At 44.0% G+C, this 19887-nt stretch overlaps 1 protein-coding gene across 1 annotated transcript in view; it reads right to left on the bottom strand.

The window, feature by feature from the left end:
• Positions 1-19887, bottom strand: part of LOC120760051 (golgin subfamily A member 4) — a 104302-nt gene that overhangs the window by 74273 nt on the left and 10142 nt on the right. The window contains 1 exon segment of the mRNA XM_058422820.1: positions 3885-3983. Within this exon segment, the coding sequence (XP_058278803.1) occupies positions 3885-3983 (99 nt within the window).

Below are 19887 nucleotides of genomic sequence, written 5' to 3'. Positions count from 1 at the left end.
CAGTGACAGGACCTGAGGGAACAGCATGAAGCTCTGTCAGGGAAAAATTATGTCAGATATTAGAATAAGTTTCTTTATTGGGCACTGGAACAGACTCCCCAGGTAAGTGGTCACAGCACCAAGCCCGTATGAGTTCAAGAAGTGACTGAACAACACTCTAAGGAATTTGGTGTGATTCTTCGGGTGTGCCATGCAGGGACAGGAGTTGGACTTGGGTCAATCTTGTAGGTCCCTTCTAACTCAGGATATTCTATGATCTAACTTACACAAATCCAGGTGTCTTTTTGCTGGATGAATCCAGTCCAACTGAATTAGCAGAATATGCCAGAAACCATGCGGGACATGGATTTTTTCAAGAGAAGTGAAAGACAGAGGCATATCAAACAAAATATGGGAAAATTTACCTAAGAGCAGTGTAACTCTTAACTTTCAATCAAGCTGTACCCTGACAGTTTAACGCAAGCTGCAAGATCTAAGGTGTAGATAGAACTGAAATCTCAATCATAATCACCCTTGAATATATATCTCCTACATGTTCCCACTCACAGCTTCTACTCTGGATTCGTCGATAAGCATACCTAAACAATTATGTGGCAGAGGAATTATTCACTGTAAAGGGGCTTCAAAAAGGTCTGACATGGAGCAAATTTTAGGTAGGACAGAAACACCACAGAACAAAGAGAAAACCAGATAGCTAAGGAAACCAGCAAACTGAGCATATGACCCATATGCAGACAAAACAAAATGAGCCGTACTAGAAGTCTGGATTTGGAAACTGTGCTTCACCTGGCTTGAACAAAATCTGAATTCTGCTTCAGAACACTATCCTGTCGCAGTGGATTTGTTCCTAGTGGATTAACAGTTTTTACAGGTTTCAAACTGAAGCACTTCTACACTGTATTCTTGGCTGCTTTACCCGTTCTTGTTTTTTCTCCTAACAGGAAAAGTTAATAATAAGATAATACAAATAAAAAATTAGCTTCTGCTTTATGGCTGCTTTACCCATTCTTGTTTTTTCTCCTAACAGGAAAAGTTAATAATAAGATAATGCAAATAAAAAAATTAGCTTCTGCTTTATAATTTACAAAGTATCTGCTATGCTACTATAGGACTGCCAACAGAGAAAGACAAACACTTTACCAAGAAATCACAAAAAGATTGATTGGGCATTGGAATGGGCTGCCCAGGGTTGGATTTGGGTATTCCACACACTGAATGGTAAGCATAAATAGAAGTTGCTATATATAAGTATAGATCCAAGAGGTTTTGAAAAGCTTAAAAGCCCTAGCCTTTCATAAGCCTGAAGAGAGCTTTCAGCAAAACTAGACTCACAGAGCATAAGCAGCCATTTTGAAAGTCTTAAAACCTGGAGAGTTACATCAGGGTTTCTGGAGACCAGTGGAAGTTATTCCTCCACAAACTCATAGAACATAACATCCATCTGTCTTTCCAAAGACAACTATACTTACAATCTCTAATAAAAATGTTGCTTTTTACTATGAAGATGTATAAATCAAAGCTCAGTTTCAACTGGAGGACATTAGGGTGTTCCAGTAACATTTGTGGCACCTTACTTCCCTATTTCTGAAATGCAAAATCATTCTTATTTCTCAAAGATATAAATAGATTAGCAAGACTGAGAAATGAAAGCTTAAACATCTGTATTTAAAAACATTTTATTGCTTTTAATAGTAATACGTTCTCAAGTACTCCAAAACTGAGTCATTATGAAGGGAGAAAGAAAGGAGAGCTTTAACATGTTTTCTTCCCTTATTTTCCTTTAATTTTTTCTTTTAAAATAACAGTGTCCAAGAATATTTTGAACTGTTTCTTCATGCATCAAAATCTTTGTGGTTTACTTAGTAAAGAGTTTATACTAACTTCATCCATGCCAAAAATATCCACAGTTACAGTCACTTCTCTATGTCATTCACTATCAGATCACATATACTGTAAAAATATTGTTATGTTTTAGCAGAATTAATATGCATTTCTGTGTGTTGGTGAAACTTTCTGTAGGAATAGGGTAAAAAGCTAGCCTGTCATTTCTTCTAAGTGCAACTAACAAGTAGTCTCTAAGTTCCCACGTGAAGCTGTTTTGAGAATGAGAAGTTCCTTTAACACAACAATCTATTCTGAGGATGAAAAATAAGTGTACCCGTAACAACAAGTGATTTGTCCCATCAGAATCAGTAAAGAAAATATGTAAACAATCAGGGAATAGAGAAATTTGATGGATAGTGAAATGTCTTTTACTAATCAACAGAATAATCAACAAGAAAGCTATTAAACAATTAAAAGTTACCCTCTAAGTTTGTAAAAACTGTATAAAAGACAGCGTGCAGCCATAATAAAGAGCTTTTTGAGCCTTCTGAACTTCTACTATGTCCCTCTGTGTGTCATGACTGCCCCAACAGCAACAGCTTTCCTCTCCTGTATTTTTAGTGTACCTAGGTTTTGTAAGCATATTTAATGTGGGAGTTTCTTTAATATATATATTTTTAATCAGTCATCCTATTCTCTAGAAACCTTCCTATCATTTTCTCCCCCTTGCAATTCTTATTTTGGGTACTGCTCTAGAATTTTCAAAAAGTTCAGAGAACAAAATGAGTTTTACAGGTAACTTTAATACAGGTAACACATTAACCATAACTGTTACATTACAATTATTTGTATGTATGCAGTCTTGCATATAATTATGCCAGTCAGTAAATATGCCACTAAAGTACATACGAGAAGATCAACATTGGAGCACACACACAAACAGGTTATTTGAAATCAATTTTTTTTTAGATAATTCTGTTGTATAGTGAAAATTAAAAGAGCTTACTTAAATTTGCAGTGAATCTTTAAGCAACGATTCCTGGACCTAGAATATGGTCAGAATACACTTTCCAGGACCATCATTTTAATCACTGTTTCTGCCCAATCCTGCTTAGGCTGAGAGAGACAAGTCCAACACAATATGGTATGTTGTGCTATGTCCTGCTTATTAAATTTTGATCCTGTTACAGCTTTCAGTGACTGGTCATTTTAAATCATGAGCAGGAAAAGAGCACTTACAAAGTAATCAAGAAGTATCACTATAACCTCAAGTTCTAAAAATCACTGTGCTTTAAATCACTTATGGACTCAGGAATGCCATGCCTCTGATGCACGTGAAAATGCCATGCCTGTCCTTTGCCAGTAACATATACAGCTTTGTATGTGCCTATACCAGAAAGCAGAAGTCTAACTTCCTCCCTACGCCTGCTTCTTTTTCTTCACTTGTTTCTTCTCACTGAGCTTCTCCATTTATATATGGTGAATGCAACACATCCAGGCAAAGAAACATATATTTAAAGTAAAATCTATTTATTAAAAAAAAAAGAGTATTCGTCCTCACGATAATAACTGCCAGGTTATCAACTAGATGTAGATTAATTTATGTGTCTATGTGAAATAATTACTTCCTGCTACCATTAGTAGTAAATGACACATTACATTTCACTGCATACATCAAATAGCATGTAAGTTTTACACATAACCAATCCCAATGTTAATTCTATCCATTTATCTTGAAATACATACAGACATACATAAATATGAAGAGGAAATTTCTATTCAACACACATACAAACTTGCACAACAGTTATTTAAATTTGTGTATTGTTACATATGTAAGAGAAAGTATGTTAATTTTTTAATGTTACAATAAATTCACATCATACAGCATACCAGCAGGAGCTATCAGGTGGTGCCTCTGTAAAATTTAGCGCAGGGTTAGCAACAAGGTAGTTAAGAAAGAGGTCTTCGTGAGAACAAGCCACAAGCAACTAAGCTTGCCTTCTAGTACATTACTCCACCTGATAAAGGCATCACTATGAGGCATGGGGAGAACTCACCACACCATCAGTCTGTGGCTTAGGTTGTTTGGTGGGATCCAAAGCAAAAATAGTATACTCAGAGAGAAAAGCAGGTTCTGCTATCATCCCAGCTAACAGCTGTTATTCAATGCAAAAAGGAGGAAAATTAAAATAAATCAAGCAATAAAGAACATTGCAAAATTTTATGCCATTTTTCCATGCTAACAAAAACACAACAAAACAATACAGCAGTTTATGAAACAACAGATATTGATAAAGGGAGGACATAACCAGAAAATATGCACTAGATCATTTCAGAACAGCCAAAATACAGTTTTGATCATTTAGAACTAAAGCAGCATGCTATTTAAAAGATCCCAGTTTAGTCCAAGATAAAAACTGTGTTTCAGGCATTGCTATTGTATCTTTCTAAAACTTCTGTGGATGAGTTGTCTTCATATACCACTGAACCCTATTTGCTCTCAGTAAATTTATGAACAACTCATTATTCTAAAAATTCTATCAGTATTTCAGTTATATATAACATAAAATGCTTGCTTTTGACCATTTATCATCTAGTGCTTTTATACACTACTTTTACTCTGCCTACATTTTAAAACATTCCTTACAATTTTTTTAACTACTAGCAGACTATTTTGTAAAAGTACCGTAAGTTGAATATAACCATTTTATCAAGTCAGGATGTAAGAAGAGATATAAATTCCTAGAGGTGAAAACATGAAGCAAAGAGACTGGGATTTGAATTCAAACTGGATATATACATGTCATGTAATGCAATCTAATGCATTTAGAACACTGTAACTAAGAGAGAAAATTATTCCTCTCATGATTATACTCACATACCTAAGCTCAAGGTTTAACTTCCTTACAGCTTGAGATTTCAGAATTGTACTGATTGCTGACTGAACCAAAACACTAAATAAAACAAAATTGTTCTGAAATAATGAGACAAACCCCCCTCTCAAGTTACTAAGTAGTTTTAGGAATCAAATACTAATATAACTTAGGAGTTTAATTTACCTTTTTTTTTTTTTTTTTTTTTTTTTTTTTTTTTTTTTTTTTTTGTGGGGGGGGTGGGGGTGGGGGTGTGATGATTACAATGATTCCAGTGCTGTAGCAGATTAATTACATAAATTCAAATTGAGAGAGAAAACTATTTTCACAGGTAAGATCTGACAGGCTACATAACTTTGAATTTGTATTTGCCAAACCCTTTCAGAAACTGTAAGAACTGGTAAATGTTCAGTGAGAGCCATATACAATAAATAGCCTCAGATTTGCCAATAACTAGTTACATCCAACAAACTCAGTTGAAACTCCTTGCTTTTAAGTTACTACAAAGATGAGCCGCTAATATAAAAGATGGTCACATTCCTCATGCTCTCAAGTCTTTCTTCACTCCCCTGGAGCCACAACACACTTGCCCTGTGCATTCACTGTGGTGGCAACCATATCATGAGTTTGTTGTCTTCCTCTCTCAGCCTGTTAGAAGTGTAATTCTTAAGAGTAAGCTGTGCAAGCACTCCTGATATACGTATGTGTGTATACAGGTAAGTATATGTATGCGTATATGTATTTGTATATGTATGTGTATGTCTATATGTATGTCTACATGTATATACACAGATGTGTAAAACCCACCTATGTTTTTTCCTTTCTGAGCTTTCAGACAAGACAAACATAAGGAAACTGACAAAACTAACAAGCAATAGTTCCAGAAAATCTCCATCAAGTGTTGATGGTCATAAAAGTTCTTGCACCTCTTGAAAGCGCATATGCCAATAAAAGAAAAGGCATATACTATGTATACACAAGTGTAAAAACATACAGCAGCAATACTATAAGCCTGATGGCCTCATGAATTAGAAGCATGAAAATTCACAAATAAAATTATGAAAATTTTTAAGATAAAAATTATTTTGCATGTTTGAAGGAGACCAGTTAAGAAGATGAAACACAATTTGCAAAGCACTGATAAATGGATTAATTTTAAACATGTAACATATATTATTTTCAGCTTAATTAAATCCCTTTTAATGACATGACTATCAAGAACTTCAGGAACCACAGACAATTTAAATTATCTCTTCACAGGAACAGCCTGCTAGTGCTCAAAATATTAAGTTGTGACATTTCACCATAGCATTACTTTGCTTAATCCTAATTGCATTATTTAGTACACTAAAAGTTTGCATTAAAAAGAATTCCTGTTTGATCTCTAACAAGTTCATCCCCCCGCCCAAAAAAATACGGTCTGTCAGTTTGTTCAGCATCTATGAATTGTTAGATTTTCAGTCATCCCTGGAAGTTCATGACCATGTTAGTGCAGCCAAGTTCAGGAGGCTCAGACATAAATTCACAAATTTACTAATTCATTCTTGCACAAAACATACAGGTAAGATGACAGAACTTTAAGCAACGCCACAAGTTCATTTCAAAAATTCACTCAAACTGTCTGGTAGACTAATAGGGATATGCAACCCTGTTTTAACACGGTAAGAAGATCCAAACTATCTACTGCCTAAAATATGCCAATTCATATTACAGTTATGATTTTGAGAAAAAGGAAATTGATGCAGTACCGCTTGAGTTTGCAGACAAACAAGTCCAGTGTCTCCCTCGTAACTAAAAGTTTACACAAACAGTAGAATGCAATTAAAAATTCTGTTTAGTTTCACTGATGTTGAACATCATGCAAGAACATTTCTAAATCATCTCAGTTTTGCCCTTTCTTGCCTGAGTAAAGGCAAGCACAAAGGGAAGAAGCCCTCTTTTCCTCAGTTTTCAACAGTAAGACAGGTTTGTCCTCAGGACAACTGGCCTCCTGAACTAGTAGACAGACAGAGAATAGTTCCCCTGCAATCCAGAAGGAAGCAGTTAGTAACCTGCTGAGCCACTTAAAATGCTCACAAGCCTGTGGGATCAGATGGGATACAACCTAGAGTGATGAGCAAGTTGGAAGAGCTCCCTAAGCCATTCTCCCTCACTTACCATGTCTTGGCTAGCTGGGGAGGTCCCAGATGACTGGAAACTGGCCAGTGTAATGCCCATCCATAAGAAGGACCAAAAGGAGGATCAAGGAAACTACAGACCTGTCAGTCTAACCCCAGTGCCCAGCAAGCTTATGAACAGATCATCTTGAGTACGATGACACAGCACCTACAGGATGGCCAAGGGATCAGACCCAGCCAGCATGGATTTAGGATGGGCGGGCCCTACCTAACCAACCTGATCTCCTTTCATGACCAGGTGACCCACCCGGTAGATGCAGGGAAGACTGTGGATGTTGTCCACTTGGACTTAGCAAAGCCTTTGACACAGTCTCCCATGGAATAATCCTGTAAAAGCTGGCAGACCATGGGTTGGAGAGATGCGCTCTTTGCTGGGTTAAGAACTGGCTAGATGGCCTAGCCCTGAGAGTGGTGGTCAATGGCGCTGCATCCAGTTGGTGGCCAGTCACTAGTGGTGTCCCCCAGGGATCTGTGTATGGGTCCAGTCCTGCTTAGTATCTTTACTGATGATCTGGATGAGGGATTGAGGTCTACCATTAGCAAAACTGCATTCACACCAAGTTGGGTGCAAGTGTCAATCTGCTGGACGGTAGGAGAGCTCTGCAGAGCAACCTGGACAGGCTAGATTGATAGGCTGAAACCATCAATATGAGGTTTAACAATAAAGTGCCAGCTCCTGCACTTTGACCACAGCAACACCCTGCCACACTACAGGCTGAAGATAGAGTGGCTGGACAATGGCCAGGAAGAAAGGGACTTGAGGGTACTGTCTGGCAGCAGCCTGAACATGAGTCAGCAGCATGCCCATGTGGCCAAGAAGGCCAATGGCATCCTGGCCTGGATCAGGAATAGTGAGGCCAGCAGGACCAGGGAAGTAATTCTTTCTCTGTACTCAGCACTGGTGAGGCCACACCTTGAGTGTTGTGTCCAGTTCTGAGCCCCTCTATTTAGGAAGGGTGTTGAGATGCTCGAGCACATCCAGAGAAATCACCAGGAAACAAGGCTGGTGAAGGGTCTGGAACACAAGTCCAAGAGGAGCGGCTGAGGGAGCTGGGGTTGTTTAGCCTGGAGAAAAGGAGAGCCAGGGGAGATCTTTTCACTCTCTACCAGAGAAGGTTTAGGTTTAGAGGTTTAGGAGGACATTAGGAAGAATTTTTTTCACAGGAGGAGTGACTGGGCGTTGGAATGGGCTGCCCTGGGAGGTGGTGGAGTCACCATGCCTGGAGGTGCTTAAGAAAAAACTAGATGTGGCCCTTAGTGCCATGTCTAGTTGACAAGGTGGTGTTAGGTCATAGGTTGGACTTGATGATCTCAAAGGTCTTTTCTAACCGACTTAATTTTGTGATTCTGTGAGCCAACCTTACAAGTAAAGAAGGCACAACAATACTGAGGCAGAACAGTGAGCAGTCTATCAATATGAAATTTCAAAATATTTCCTCTTCAGTACCCAGACAAGAGTTTCACACTTCAAATAGCTACTGAAGATAGAATACACTCAGTAATGGTCCAAGAGTGGTATTTCTTTAACACATTTAGAACTGGCTGCATTTGCCCATTAGTGAGTTCATCCTCCACTCTCCAATGTTAGGTGACTAACAATATGCTTGCCTACACTACTTTTGTTACTCTGTGTGTTGATTTGGCATGGCCTGCTTTTTTAGCAGCAGGGGAGGGCCACAGAAGTAGCTTCTGTGAGAAACTGCTAGAAGGTTCCACCATGTCTGACAGAGCCAATCTCTGGTGGCTCTGAAGATGTACGTGCTGCTACCATCCAGCACAGAACCTAGACAAGATAGATCTCGCACTGCAGGATCCTGCAAAAATCTTTGAATTGGTAGAACTTATTGGCAATGGTACCTATGGAAAACAATTTTTCTTCTAGTCAGAGAAGAAGACGAAGTGAGGACATGTGAAGGAAAACAACATGGCAGCATCGAGGTCAATATAAAAAGAAGGGGAGGAAGTGCTCCAAGCGTTGGAGTCATGTTACCCTGGTTTTTCTGAGTTTCTTTATTAGCCTTTTGATTTTCATAAATGGAGTCAGATCTTTTAGTTACTGTACAATATTAGAGCAGTTTTCTACCTTTCCCACAGATGTAATAGAAACAAATCCTTTGTTTTTCATTCTCTGTCCTTTGTTTGCATATTTCTAACCTGAAAACAATTGTAACTGACAATTGGTCTGGCTACTGAGGCTGAGGGGTGGAAACCCCAAAAAGCCAATCTTCTGCTAGACCCACAAATGTATAAAAAGTAAAAATAAACAAAAGGGTTCTCTTCTTCTCTCGGCTCTCTCAGCTGTGAGCTGGGATCGGAAGGACCTCTGCCTTGCGAAATCTCTTGTCTGCGTGTGACTGCTTTGTGTGTCTCGGTGACATCTGGTGACCCCGAGTGTCGGTGAGCAGTTTGGTGAGGTTTTTCCTTCCCCTTTTTTGTTTCGTGTTTATCATGGAGGATTCTTTAGTTTTGGAACTTTGGGCAGATCTCTTGGAGCGGAAGGACGCTCAGATATCCCGTGAGGGACTCCAGAATCTATTTGCATGGGGCAGGCGGCGTGGGTTTTTTCCCACTCCAGGGTCTGTGCTCAGTCGACGGGAGTGGTACCTCCTGGGGGACTGTATGTTAGACTCCCTTGATATAGAATATGATGAACAAATTGCAGAATTGTTTTTGCAGTGGAAATTATTTGAGAGAGCTGTGTTTAAGTCGACCCCTCCCAGCTCGCAGACTAGCAGCCCCATTCCGAAGCAGGACGGAGAGCTGGAGGGGGGGTGGGGTCATTATGTCAGACCCGAAATCTGAACTTCAGCTCCTTTGTGATTCTTCCCCTTCCTCCCCCGTTCCTATGCAGGGGGGTTCCCCCCGCCTCAGGTTCTGGCACTGGTCTCGGGCAGAGGTGGGGCAGAGACCCGCCGAGCCCCGTGCCGCGGGGCCGCCGGAGCGGAGCGGGGCTGCCTCCCCTCCATGCCTTTCCCGCGTTGGTGGGTGGGGGCGGCCCGGAAAAGCGGGCTCCGCTTTCTTTTGGCCGAGATTCAGTCACTGTGCATTGCCTGTTCTGCCGCACGACCATTACGTATCCGATGGAGTTGGGTGACGTGGTGCTGCCTGCCCTGCCACCCAGCCCGGGCCCGGAGGCGGCTGCATTGGCTGCCTCTGCCCCGGCGCCACCGCGGGACGCTGCCGGAGGCAGGGCCCCAGTCAGTCCTTCGGCGGGCGCCGCCTCCCTGCACGGGCTGACAGCTTTGCCCCGCTCTGGGGTGGGGGGGGCCGCAGGCTCCTGGGCCCCCGCAGGACCCCTTCTCGGGGGGGTTCTGGCCACTCCGCCTCCCGTGCCAGCCCCATGGGCTGCAGGCAGTGCTCGCGGTGCGGGGAGAGGCTTTGATGCAGCCAGTTCTAATGAGCTGCCAGCAGGGACCGACGCAACCCCGCCAGGGAAGGAGGCGCGGTCGCCGCCTCCGCCTGAACGCAACACAAGCTCCCCAGCCATGCTGGGATGTGTGCCCACCGTGGAGCCACCTGACCGGTCTCCGGCGGCCAGTGCGGGCTCCAGCCCCGCTGCGGATGCAGCGGGCCCAGCGGCAGCAGCTAGTCCGACCCCGCCCCCACTTCCCGCTGCGAGCGTTACGGCGGCGGCTACGGGCGGCGAGGTGTTTAAGTTCAGTGCAAACGGGGACACGGCTGGAATGTGGCCGGTCTTTGATAAGAGCAAAAGTTCCCATGCTGTTGGCTCTTTGTCAACAGCCTGGACGCTACCCCCTTGTCACGTGACCGTAAGGCCGAGAGACCGCGGCCAGTTCTGGGACGAAGTAAAGGCTAAGGTTGAAGGATTGAGTGCTGGTGCGGGACCTGCAATGCCTGAGGTTCAGCCAGTCCCCAGCCAAGTGCCTGCCTCTGACCCTGTGGGGTCCACAGGGCAGGATAAGGCAGGTGCTGCTGCTTCATCTGAGGGTCTTCAGGCCTTTCCTGTCCTTCAGGGTGCTACTCATAACACCTATCAACCCTTGGCTTGGCAGGCTTTGTCAGAACTGCGTGATGCAGTCGGGAAATATGGTTTGGGCTCAGCCGAGGTGATGCAGGTTCTCCATTATTTTAATGCCAGTCTTTTGACGCCCTTTGACATTCGGAGCTTGGCTCGAGCCCTTTTCCCACCGGCTGAATATGACTTCTTTGAGAATAAATGGACTCAGTTGGCAGTCAGAGCGGTGGAACGGAATAGGACACTGGGTCAGGGTGATCCTAGGCGTATGGTTAATATTGATATGCTAATGGGAACAGGCAATTATACCAGGGCCGAAGGGCAGGCTGGTTATGAGCCCTTGGTCCAGGAGCAGGGCCATCAGACAGGCATGGCAGCCCTGGTTCAGACTTTACAGCTGGCTATTCCACAGCAGCCCTTTGCAACTATCGTCCAGGGAATTGATGAACCCTTCCTGTGCTTTGCAGGAAGGTTAACTGCTGCGGTTGAGAAGCAGGTGAGTGATCCGGCAGCAAGGAAGCTCATGATTCAGTCCCTTGCTCAGGGCAACTGTAATGCTGCTTGCAAGAGGATAATTGAGACGCTTCCCAGGCAACCATCCATGTCGGACATGGTTGGGGCCTGTGCAAAAGTATCCCCTTCCAGCCAACAGGTGGTTGCCGTGCCTACAGCTGTGCAGCCAGCTGTGGCTACGATTGTCCAACCGACGGTGACTACGGCAGTCCAGCCAGCCGTGCCTGCAGCCGTGCAACCGGCTGTGGCTGCTGCTGTGCAGCCTGCTTGGGTCGTTCCCCAAGGGGTGCAACAGCAGCAGTGGGGTGCTAGGGCCAGGAAGAAACAGAGCGGAAAGGCACAGAAGCCTACGGCTGTCTTGTTTTATTGTGCACGATGTGGAAGGCCGAATCACGCTGCGAAAGTGTGTAAGGCGACAGTGCATGTGAATGGTCAGCCATTGGGCAGTTCGGGAAACGCGACGCAGAGCGCAAAGGCGAGACGCGTGCCGACACAAATGTCTCTGCCTCAGCCCCAACCAATGGAGATCTGTTCAGCACGCTTGCAGCCAGCACCCGCGGTTCAGCAGGTGTTGACGTCTGCATAGCCGAGTCTGTCGTGATTGATTCGGAAAAAATACAAAAGGTTCCCCTGGATGCCTTTGGTCCCTTGGGTGATGGCATGCATGAGTGCTTTCTTGATAGGCAGGTCAAGTGCCACCATTCAGGGTATCATGGTGCACCCGGGACTGATTGATGCGGATTTTTCGGGACAGATTCACGCAATGGTCTCCACACCCACCCCCGCTTTGACTATCCCAAAAGGCACATGAATTGCTCAACTTGTTCCTTTTAAGTCTTCTGTTTCCAGGACCGAGGACCGGTCGCGAGGAGACGGTGGCTTTGGCTCTACAGGGCCACCTCAAGTGCGCTGGACTGATGTCCTGACCAAAGACCGTCCTGAGACGCTGTGTACCGTGTCCATGGTTGGTGCCACGCCGTCGGAGATTCACCTTCGTGGCCTCCTAGATACGGGGGCTGATGTGAGCATTCCCTCCCTGGCTGCTTGGCCCCCGCAGTGGCCTTTGACCCTGGCAAATTCATCGATCGCGGGCTTAGGAGGAACGAAGCAATGCTATGTGAGCCAGAATCCCGTGGCCATCACGAACCCGGAGGGACAGACGGCCATAATTTGGCCTCATGTTACTGAGATTCCTCAGAACCTTTTGGGGGAGGGATGTTTTGGCCACGTGGGGGGGTGCAATTGGGGACGGATTTTTGATTGGAGCTACTGTGATGAAGGGCACAGAGTGTTCCACGCCTCCTTTACGGTGGCTGGTGGACAGACCCATCTGGGAGAACCAGTGGCCCCTCCCTCGTGACAAGCTAATCGCCCTTCGTGAACTCATACAGGAGCAGTTGGAACAAGGGCATCTGGAACCATCTACCAGTCCCTGGAACACTCCTGTCTTTTGTATCAAAAAGAAGTCTGGGAAATGGAGGTTACTACAAGACCTCCGAAAGATCAATGCCGTGATGGAAGGCATGGGGACATTGCAGGCTGCTATGCCATCGCCTACCATGCTTCCTGCGGACTGGCCGGTCCTCACTGTGGATCTGAAGGATTGTTTTTTTACGATCCCTCTGCATCCCGATGACAGACCAAAATTTGCCTTCACGGTACCAACAATAAATAATGCCAAGCCCGCACAGCGGTGTCAATGGAGAGTTTTGCCTCAAGGAATGCGGAATTCGCCAATGTTATGCCAATGGTATGTAGCCCGTGCCTTGTCTGGAGTCCGCAAGCGGTTTCCTGATGCTCACGTCTATCATTATATGGATGACATTTTGGTGGCTACGCCCACCCAGGATGAGCTGCTGAGGCTACAGCCCCAGTTGTTGAATGCCCTGCATTCACATGGACTGCAGGTGGCTCCAGAAAAGGTACAACAACAACCTCCCTGGAAATATTTGGGAGTCAAAATTCTGGAACAGACAATCCGTCACCAGGAGGTGCAATTTGTGCAATCGGTGAAGACACTGAACGATGCTCAGAAGCTGGTAGGTGTTATCACTTGGTTACGTCCTTACTTGGGACTGACCACAGCACAACTGTCTCCCTTGTTTGAATTGTTGAAAGGGGACACTGATTTAAAGTCACCTCGTGAATTGACCCCTGAGGCACGAAAAGTGCTGGAGGAGGTTCAGCAAGCTGTTTCGGCTTGCCAGGTGTACCGCATTGAACCTTCCATTGATGTCACTGTGTTCATCACCACTCCTGATTTACATCCTACAGGTATCATCGGCCAATGGAATGATGATTGGACTGATCCTCTGCACGTCTTGGAATCAGTCTTCCTGCCTCATCAGCCGCATAAGATGGCGACGGCACTGTTTGAATTGATTGCGCGCTTGATAAGTGCCGGCAACACTGTTTGCAATTGATGGGTGCAGATCCCTCAAAGATCATACTCCCGGTTAAGAGGGAGGAATTTGATTGGAGCTACGCGAACAATGTTTCGCTGCAAAGTGCTCTCGAGGGTTTTTCAGGGCTGATCACTTATCATCTGCCTAGCCACAAGCTATTGCAAGTGGCCAAAAATACTCAATTTTCTCTACGACCCAAAAATAGCCAAGAGCCAGTGGAAGGTCCCACCGTCTTCACTGACGGTTTGAGCAAAACAGGAAAAGCCATTGTTACCTGGCAGGATGGATCTGAGTGGCGGGTTTTGGAAGGCCATGAGGATGGCTCAGCCCAGCTGGTTGAACTAAAAGCTGCTGTCATAGCATTTGAGAAATTTTCCCAGGAACCTTTCAATTTGATCACAGACTCCGCCTATGTTGCCGACATCGCGCAGCGATTGGGTTGTTCAGTTTTGAAGGAGGTCAGTAACCCTGCCTTGTTTCATTTACTGAAGGCCCTGTGGTGTGCAATTCAGGCCAGAGTTCATCCATTTTACATTCTGCATGTATGGAGTCACACTAATTTGCCAGGATTTGTAGCGGAAAGTAACACAAGGGCTGACAAGTTGGCTAACCCAGCGTGGGTAGCCCCTCAGCCTGACGTGCTCGCGCAGGCCAAGGCATCGCATGGGTTTTTCCACCAAAATGCGCATACGCTGCAGAAGCAGTTTCAACTGACGGCCACTGAGGCTCGTTAAATTGTCGAATCGTGTGACGACTGTCACACCCTTGGTGCGCCATTGCTGGCAGGGGTTAACCCCAGAGGCCTTAAAGCCTTGGAGCTTTGGCAGACCGATGTTACCCAGGTCGCCGAGTTTGGCCAGCTCAAGTATGTGCATGTCACGGTGGACACGTTCTCCTCTGCGATGTGGGCTTCTGCTCACACAGGAGAGAAAGCCCGTGATGTCATTGCCCACTGGAGGCAGGCCTTTGCTGTTCTTGGCATACCTTCTGCTGTGAAAACTGACAATGGTCCTGCTTATGCCTTGCAGCAGGTATGGCAGTTCCTACAGTCATGGGGTGTGTCACATAACTTTGGCATCCCTCATTCTCCAATGGGACAGGCGATTGTAGAACGCAATCACGGTACACTCAAGCGTGTTCTTCAGAAGCAGAAATGGGGAATGCAGGGTGAAACCCCACACAGTCGGTTGGCAAAGGCTTTGTACACCATCAATCACCTTACGGTGCCGCAGAACTCAAATAATCCTGTCATTTTGAACCATCATCTCTCGTTGCAGGCTTTGGACGGTGAGCAACAGCCTCGAGCGAAGGTACGGGTCCGAAATTTAGTCACCAAGCAATGGGAAGGACCCTATGACCTAATCGCTATGGGGCGAGAGTATGCGTGTGTATCCACAGACACTGGGACACGCTGGCTACCTTCAAAGTGTGTCCGTCCTGACTTGCAACCACAGAGGCAGAATTCAGCTGACAGGCAAGGTGGAAGCCGTGATCAACTTGAAAACCACCAAGTGGATGAATCCTCGAGTGATCACTCTGATGATTCCTCCACAGACAGTGATTGAATTTGTATATATTCCCTTTGTAAATTTGTTCATTTTTCTTTTTCTGTTTTTTCTTTTTTTAAAGTTAAAAGGGTGAGATGTTACCCTGGTTTTTCTGAGTTTCTTTATTAGCCTTTTGATTTTCATAAATGGAGTCAGATCTTTTAGTTACTGTACAATATTAGAGCAGTTTTCTACCTTTCCCACAGAAGTAATATAAACAAATCCTTTGTTTTTCATTCTCTGTCCTTTGTTTGCATATTTCTAACCTGAAAACAATTGTAACTGATAATTGGTCTGGCCACTGAGGCTGAGGGGTGGAAACCCCAAAAAGCCAATCTTCTGCTAGACCCACAAATGTATAAAAAGTAAAAATAAACAAAAGGGTTGTCTTCTTCTCTCGGCTCTCTCAGCTGTGAGCTGGGATCGGAAGGACCTCTGCCTTGCGAAATCTCTTGTCTGCGTGTGACTGCTTTGTGTGTCTCAGTGACAGAGTCAAAATTCCTCTGCAGGTCATGGTGAGGACTTAGGTGAAGCAGGTTGCGCCCCTGCAGACCATGAGGTCCATGGAAAATACAGGGATCCACTCACAGCCTGAGAGAAGTACTACTGAGAGAAGTACTCACACCAGAGCAAGTGAATGTCGGAGAAAGCTGTGATCCAGTGGGAGGCCCAAATGGAAGGAGAGGACCCTTGCGTCCAAACTAGAACAGCCTATCCTCAAAGGACTACACCCTGTGGATGAAGCCATACCACAGCAATTTTAGAAAGGTTGTTTGCTCATAGGAGGGACTCATGTTGCAGCAGTTTTGGCAGGACTGCTGCTCATAAGATTGGAGCCATGCTGGAGGGGTTCACAGACAACCATCTCCCACAGGAGGGAACCCAAAGCATAGCAGAGAAAAGACTTCCCTCCCTGAACAAACAGAAAAAAGCTCTCAGATGACGAACTAACCAAAACTCCCACTCCCCGTCTCCCTGCACTGTGAGGGGAAAAGAGGAAGAGGCTGGGAGGGAAAAAAGGTGTTTTAAAGGCTTATTTATCTCATCATCCTTCCCTGATCCTGTCAATAATAAATTTACCTTGTACCTTTAAATTTGAACCTATTTTGCCCTTAGAGCATTTCCTCCCAATTCTTAACTCATGAACCCCTCATTAATTTCCTTTCCCTCTCCTCTACCCAACTGTAATGAGTGAGTGAGTGAATGGCTTTTGTAAGTGCCTGGCGTCTGGCCAGTGTAAAACCACTACACTCTGACACCTCATAACCTGCTAAATATTTAGTTAAATTACAGGCAAAGCTCTCCAGCGAGCCCTGCAATTACACTACTTAATGATGTCCAATGGGTACATGTGCTTTCATCTGCATTTTTCATTTTTTTCAACCATCTATTCAGTATAACTTTAAGAATTAACTGTCCCTGGGGCAGGGATGTTAGGGAAAGGGTTATCAAAAAACACAAAAAAAATTATTCACTTCTGCCTTCAAAGAGGCAAGAAGCAACCTGTTAGTCAGCCAACATTAAACAGTGTTACCACACGGGATTCTTGCACTTCAGAACTTGTCCTAAAACCCACTCTGAATTTTCTTAATAGCTTCAAAAATGTTAAATACATCTGGTGCTATATTGTCTAATGTACCACTAGCAGCACATCAGCACTAGGCTGGTATTACGATCAATAAAATTAGACAAGCTAGAATCAACTGAGATGAATCAGAAACAGCAGATGCAAAGATGTAGGTCATTCTTTAGCCTTCTCTAATTCTAAGAATGCCATCATACCACACTTGAAGCTTGCTACAGAAATCCTACTAAGATCTTCCAACACTTTGTTTCAAACATACTCTGGGGGGAGTGGATAATACACCTAAAGGCTGTGCTACCATTTAGCAGGACCTTGATATCATAGGCTGGAGAACTGACCACAGAGAAACCTAATGAAGTTCAACAAGGGGACTGCACCTGGAAAAGAATAACCCCAAGTATCAGTACAGCTTAAGGGGCTGACCTACTAGAGAGCAGCTCTGCAGAGAAGGACCTTGGAGTCTTGGTGGAGCTGCAAGCTGATCATGAGCCAGGAGTGCTCTTGCAGCTAGGAGAGCCAGTGTGTTCTGGGATACATCAGGAAGACTGTGCCCAGTAGGTGGAGCAAGGTGATCCTCCCCTTCTACTCAGCCCTGGTCTGATACAGATTCAGATACAGATACATCTGAACCACTACCATCTTTGCATGGCAACACCTATTTAGAAGTACTTCAAATTAAGTATATGAGTACAGAAAAGACACAGAAATAATAAAGGTATTGAAGGAATATTATTTCAGCTTTACTTGTTGTGCTTTATTAATAGCCAATGCTAGAGAAACATTTCAACTAATTTAATAACACAGTGATTATATGCCACTAAAGTGAGACCAAAAAGCACCTTGGCTATGTAACGTTAGGTCTAAGAGCTATATATGCTGTGCTCTGCTGTCACTTCCATAACATTCATTAGGATGTCAGGGACACTTGGATGCATGATTGGCAGGTAACCCACAGCAATCTATCAGCTGCTTCCGGTCAGCTGCTAACAAACCAGCACTAGCTTTGTTACCTTCTGCAGTTGGGCCTTGTGCACTTGTAAACAAGTATACTGCAGAACAAAAAGAACAGGAACTATAGTGAATACGATTTATGTATTTCACCTCAAACTCTGGTCAAAAGTCAATGTGGTAACAGTTTGTTAGATAAGACTGAACTCACTAAGTATGCCTCTTTTAATAGTCTAGGGCTGTTTCAAACAGCAGCATTCCAACTCAGAAAGCATTGGATATGCAAATTGTCTGATGAAGTTCTGTGGAAGTAGTTTTACCTCACAATGTGATCCTATTTTACAAGCTACTTGCAATAAGAGAATACAGAACTACTCAGATGTCTGCTTTTTCCCATACATGAAAAATTTTTGAGGTTTTCTGTAACACTGCTACTGGAGATTCATGTATCCAATAAAATACAAGCTGAAGAGGAAAGCTGGCATGAAAAAGAAACTTACCCGGTATTCCATAAATGAAGCATACAAGTTGTAGGTTTATTTTAAACTGACAGCATCTTGAAATTGTGAAATATTAAAGTATTTTTTAAATCTTATCATAGTAGAGTATAAAACAAAATGTAGGCACATATGTTTTACTATAATTCTTTGATCAAACTAATGATGTAATTTACAACTGTAACTAATTCTGAAATTGTTTTTATTATAAAAATATTCTGAGAATAAACAAAAGATTTCATGTATAATATTTGCAATGTTAATACTACAGAAGTAAAAATACAAACACCTGATATATTTAAAAACATAATAGAACATAGCTCACAGAAGAGGACACAAGACACACAAAACTATGAAACACTAATTTGGTTTAGCTTTCCATACTAAAAGGGTTAGCAATTATTCATGTACTGCAAAAATGTTTTAGCATACAATACTCTTCAACCAAATACTTTTAGTGTATTAAATGTTGTCCAACAGTTCACTGTAATGTCACTGCCATCGAGACCTGCTATCATGGGTTGGCAGAATTTTGTTTTCTGGTTATAGAGAAATGTGAAATGTTCTTCCCTGCCATGACTGTGGAGTGGTTTGGGGGGGGGAGGACAGGGACCTATCAAAAAGTTAGCCAAGATATTGGCAGCTAGTTTGACCAATAAGGATGTCAATGCGACTTTGGAAAGGACATTTAAAACAATCTGCAGCAGAACACTCTTTCTCTCTCGATTCAGAATCAGCCATGAGGTAGCATCATAGGCGGCAGGCAGGCCTCCTGTGCTGCCTCTCTGGGCCTGGCCGGGCCTCTGGAAGCTGCTGCCTGCATGGAGAGCAGGGGAGCCCGGGTCAGGCCCCACGCTGCCAGCTGGGCGGCAGGGCCGAGCCCGGCCGAGCCTCCAAGAGCTGCTGCCTGCATGGGAGCAGCCTGGGTGAAGCCTTTTTACAGCTTTTTGGTAACTCCAAGCCAGACCGCCCTGGATGAGACCAAGGGGTGGACAAAAGAACATCTACCAGCTTCCTCCATCAACATAGCTTTGCATTCTCTTCAGCTCCTGCAGCCCGGGGCATGCACGTGGCCCTTGCAGGCCTGGGCAGATTTAACCCTTTCCTAGCAACATGGAGCTTTCAAAGCACAACTCTTCCTTGAGAGAAAGAAGAAAGAAAACAGAATGTACGTATAACAGACACCAAAGACAGTTAGAATAGAAGTGAAAGCACTAATAATATTGGAATAGGATTGAAGAAGTGGATATTTTTAACCAGACTTCTCTAAGGTAAACTATGGAGAAATGGACTGTTCTTTATAGCATCTTAGTGTTGTTGGGTAGAATTCTAATTCTAATCAAAATTGAGGACTGATGTAATTGAGATTTATTTGGGAACTTTAAAGCCCCTGCTTCTGAGTTAAAAGGAAGCCTCAGCCTTTGAGACACAGATGATTTTAGACTAGAAGAAGTATTCGTAAATAATACCCCAGATACACTGAGAAGCTTTGCTGATAGAACATCACAGTCTGCAAAAACTCCAGGCAGCAACAGATGT

The sequence above is a fragment of the Hirundo rustica genome, chromosome 1 (genome assembly GCF_015227805.2).
Source record: "Hirundo rustica isolate bHirRus1 chromosome 1, bHirRus1.pri.v3, whole genome shotgun sequence".
Lineage (NCBI taxonomy): Eukaryota > Metazoa > Chordata > Aves > Passeriformes > Hirundinidae > Hirundo > Hirundo rustica.
This window is presented reverse-complemented; position numbering and strand designations above follow the sequence as displayed.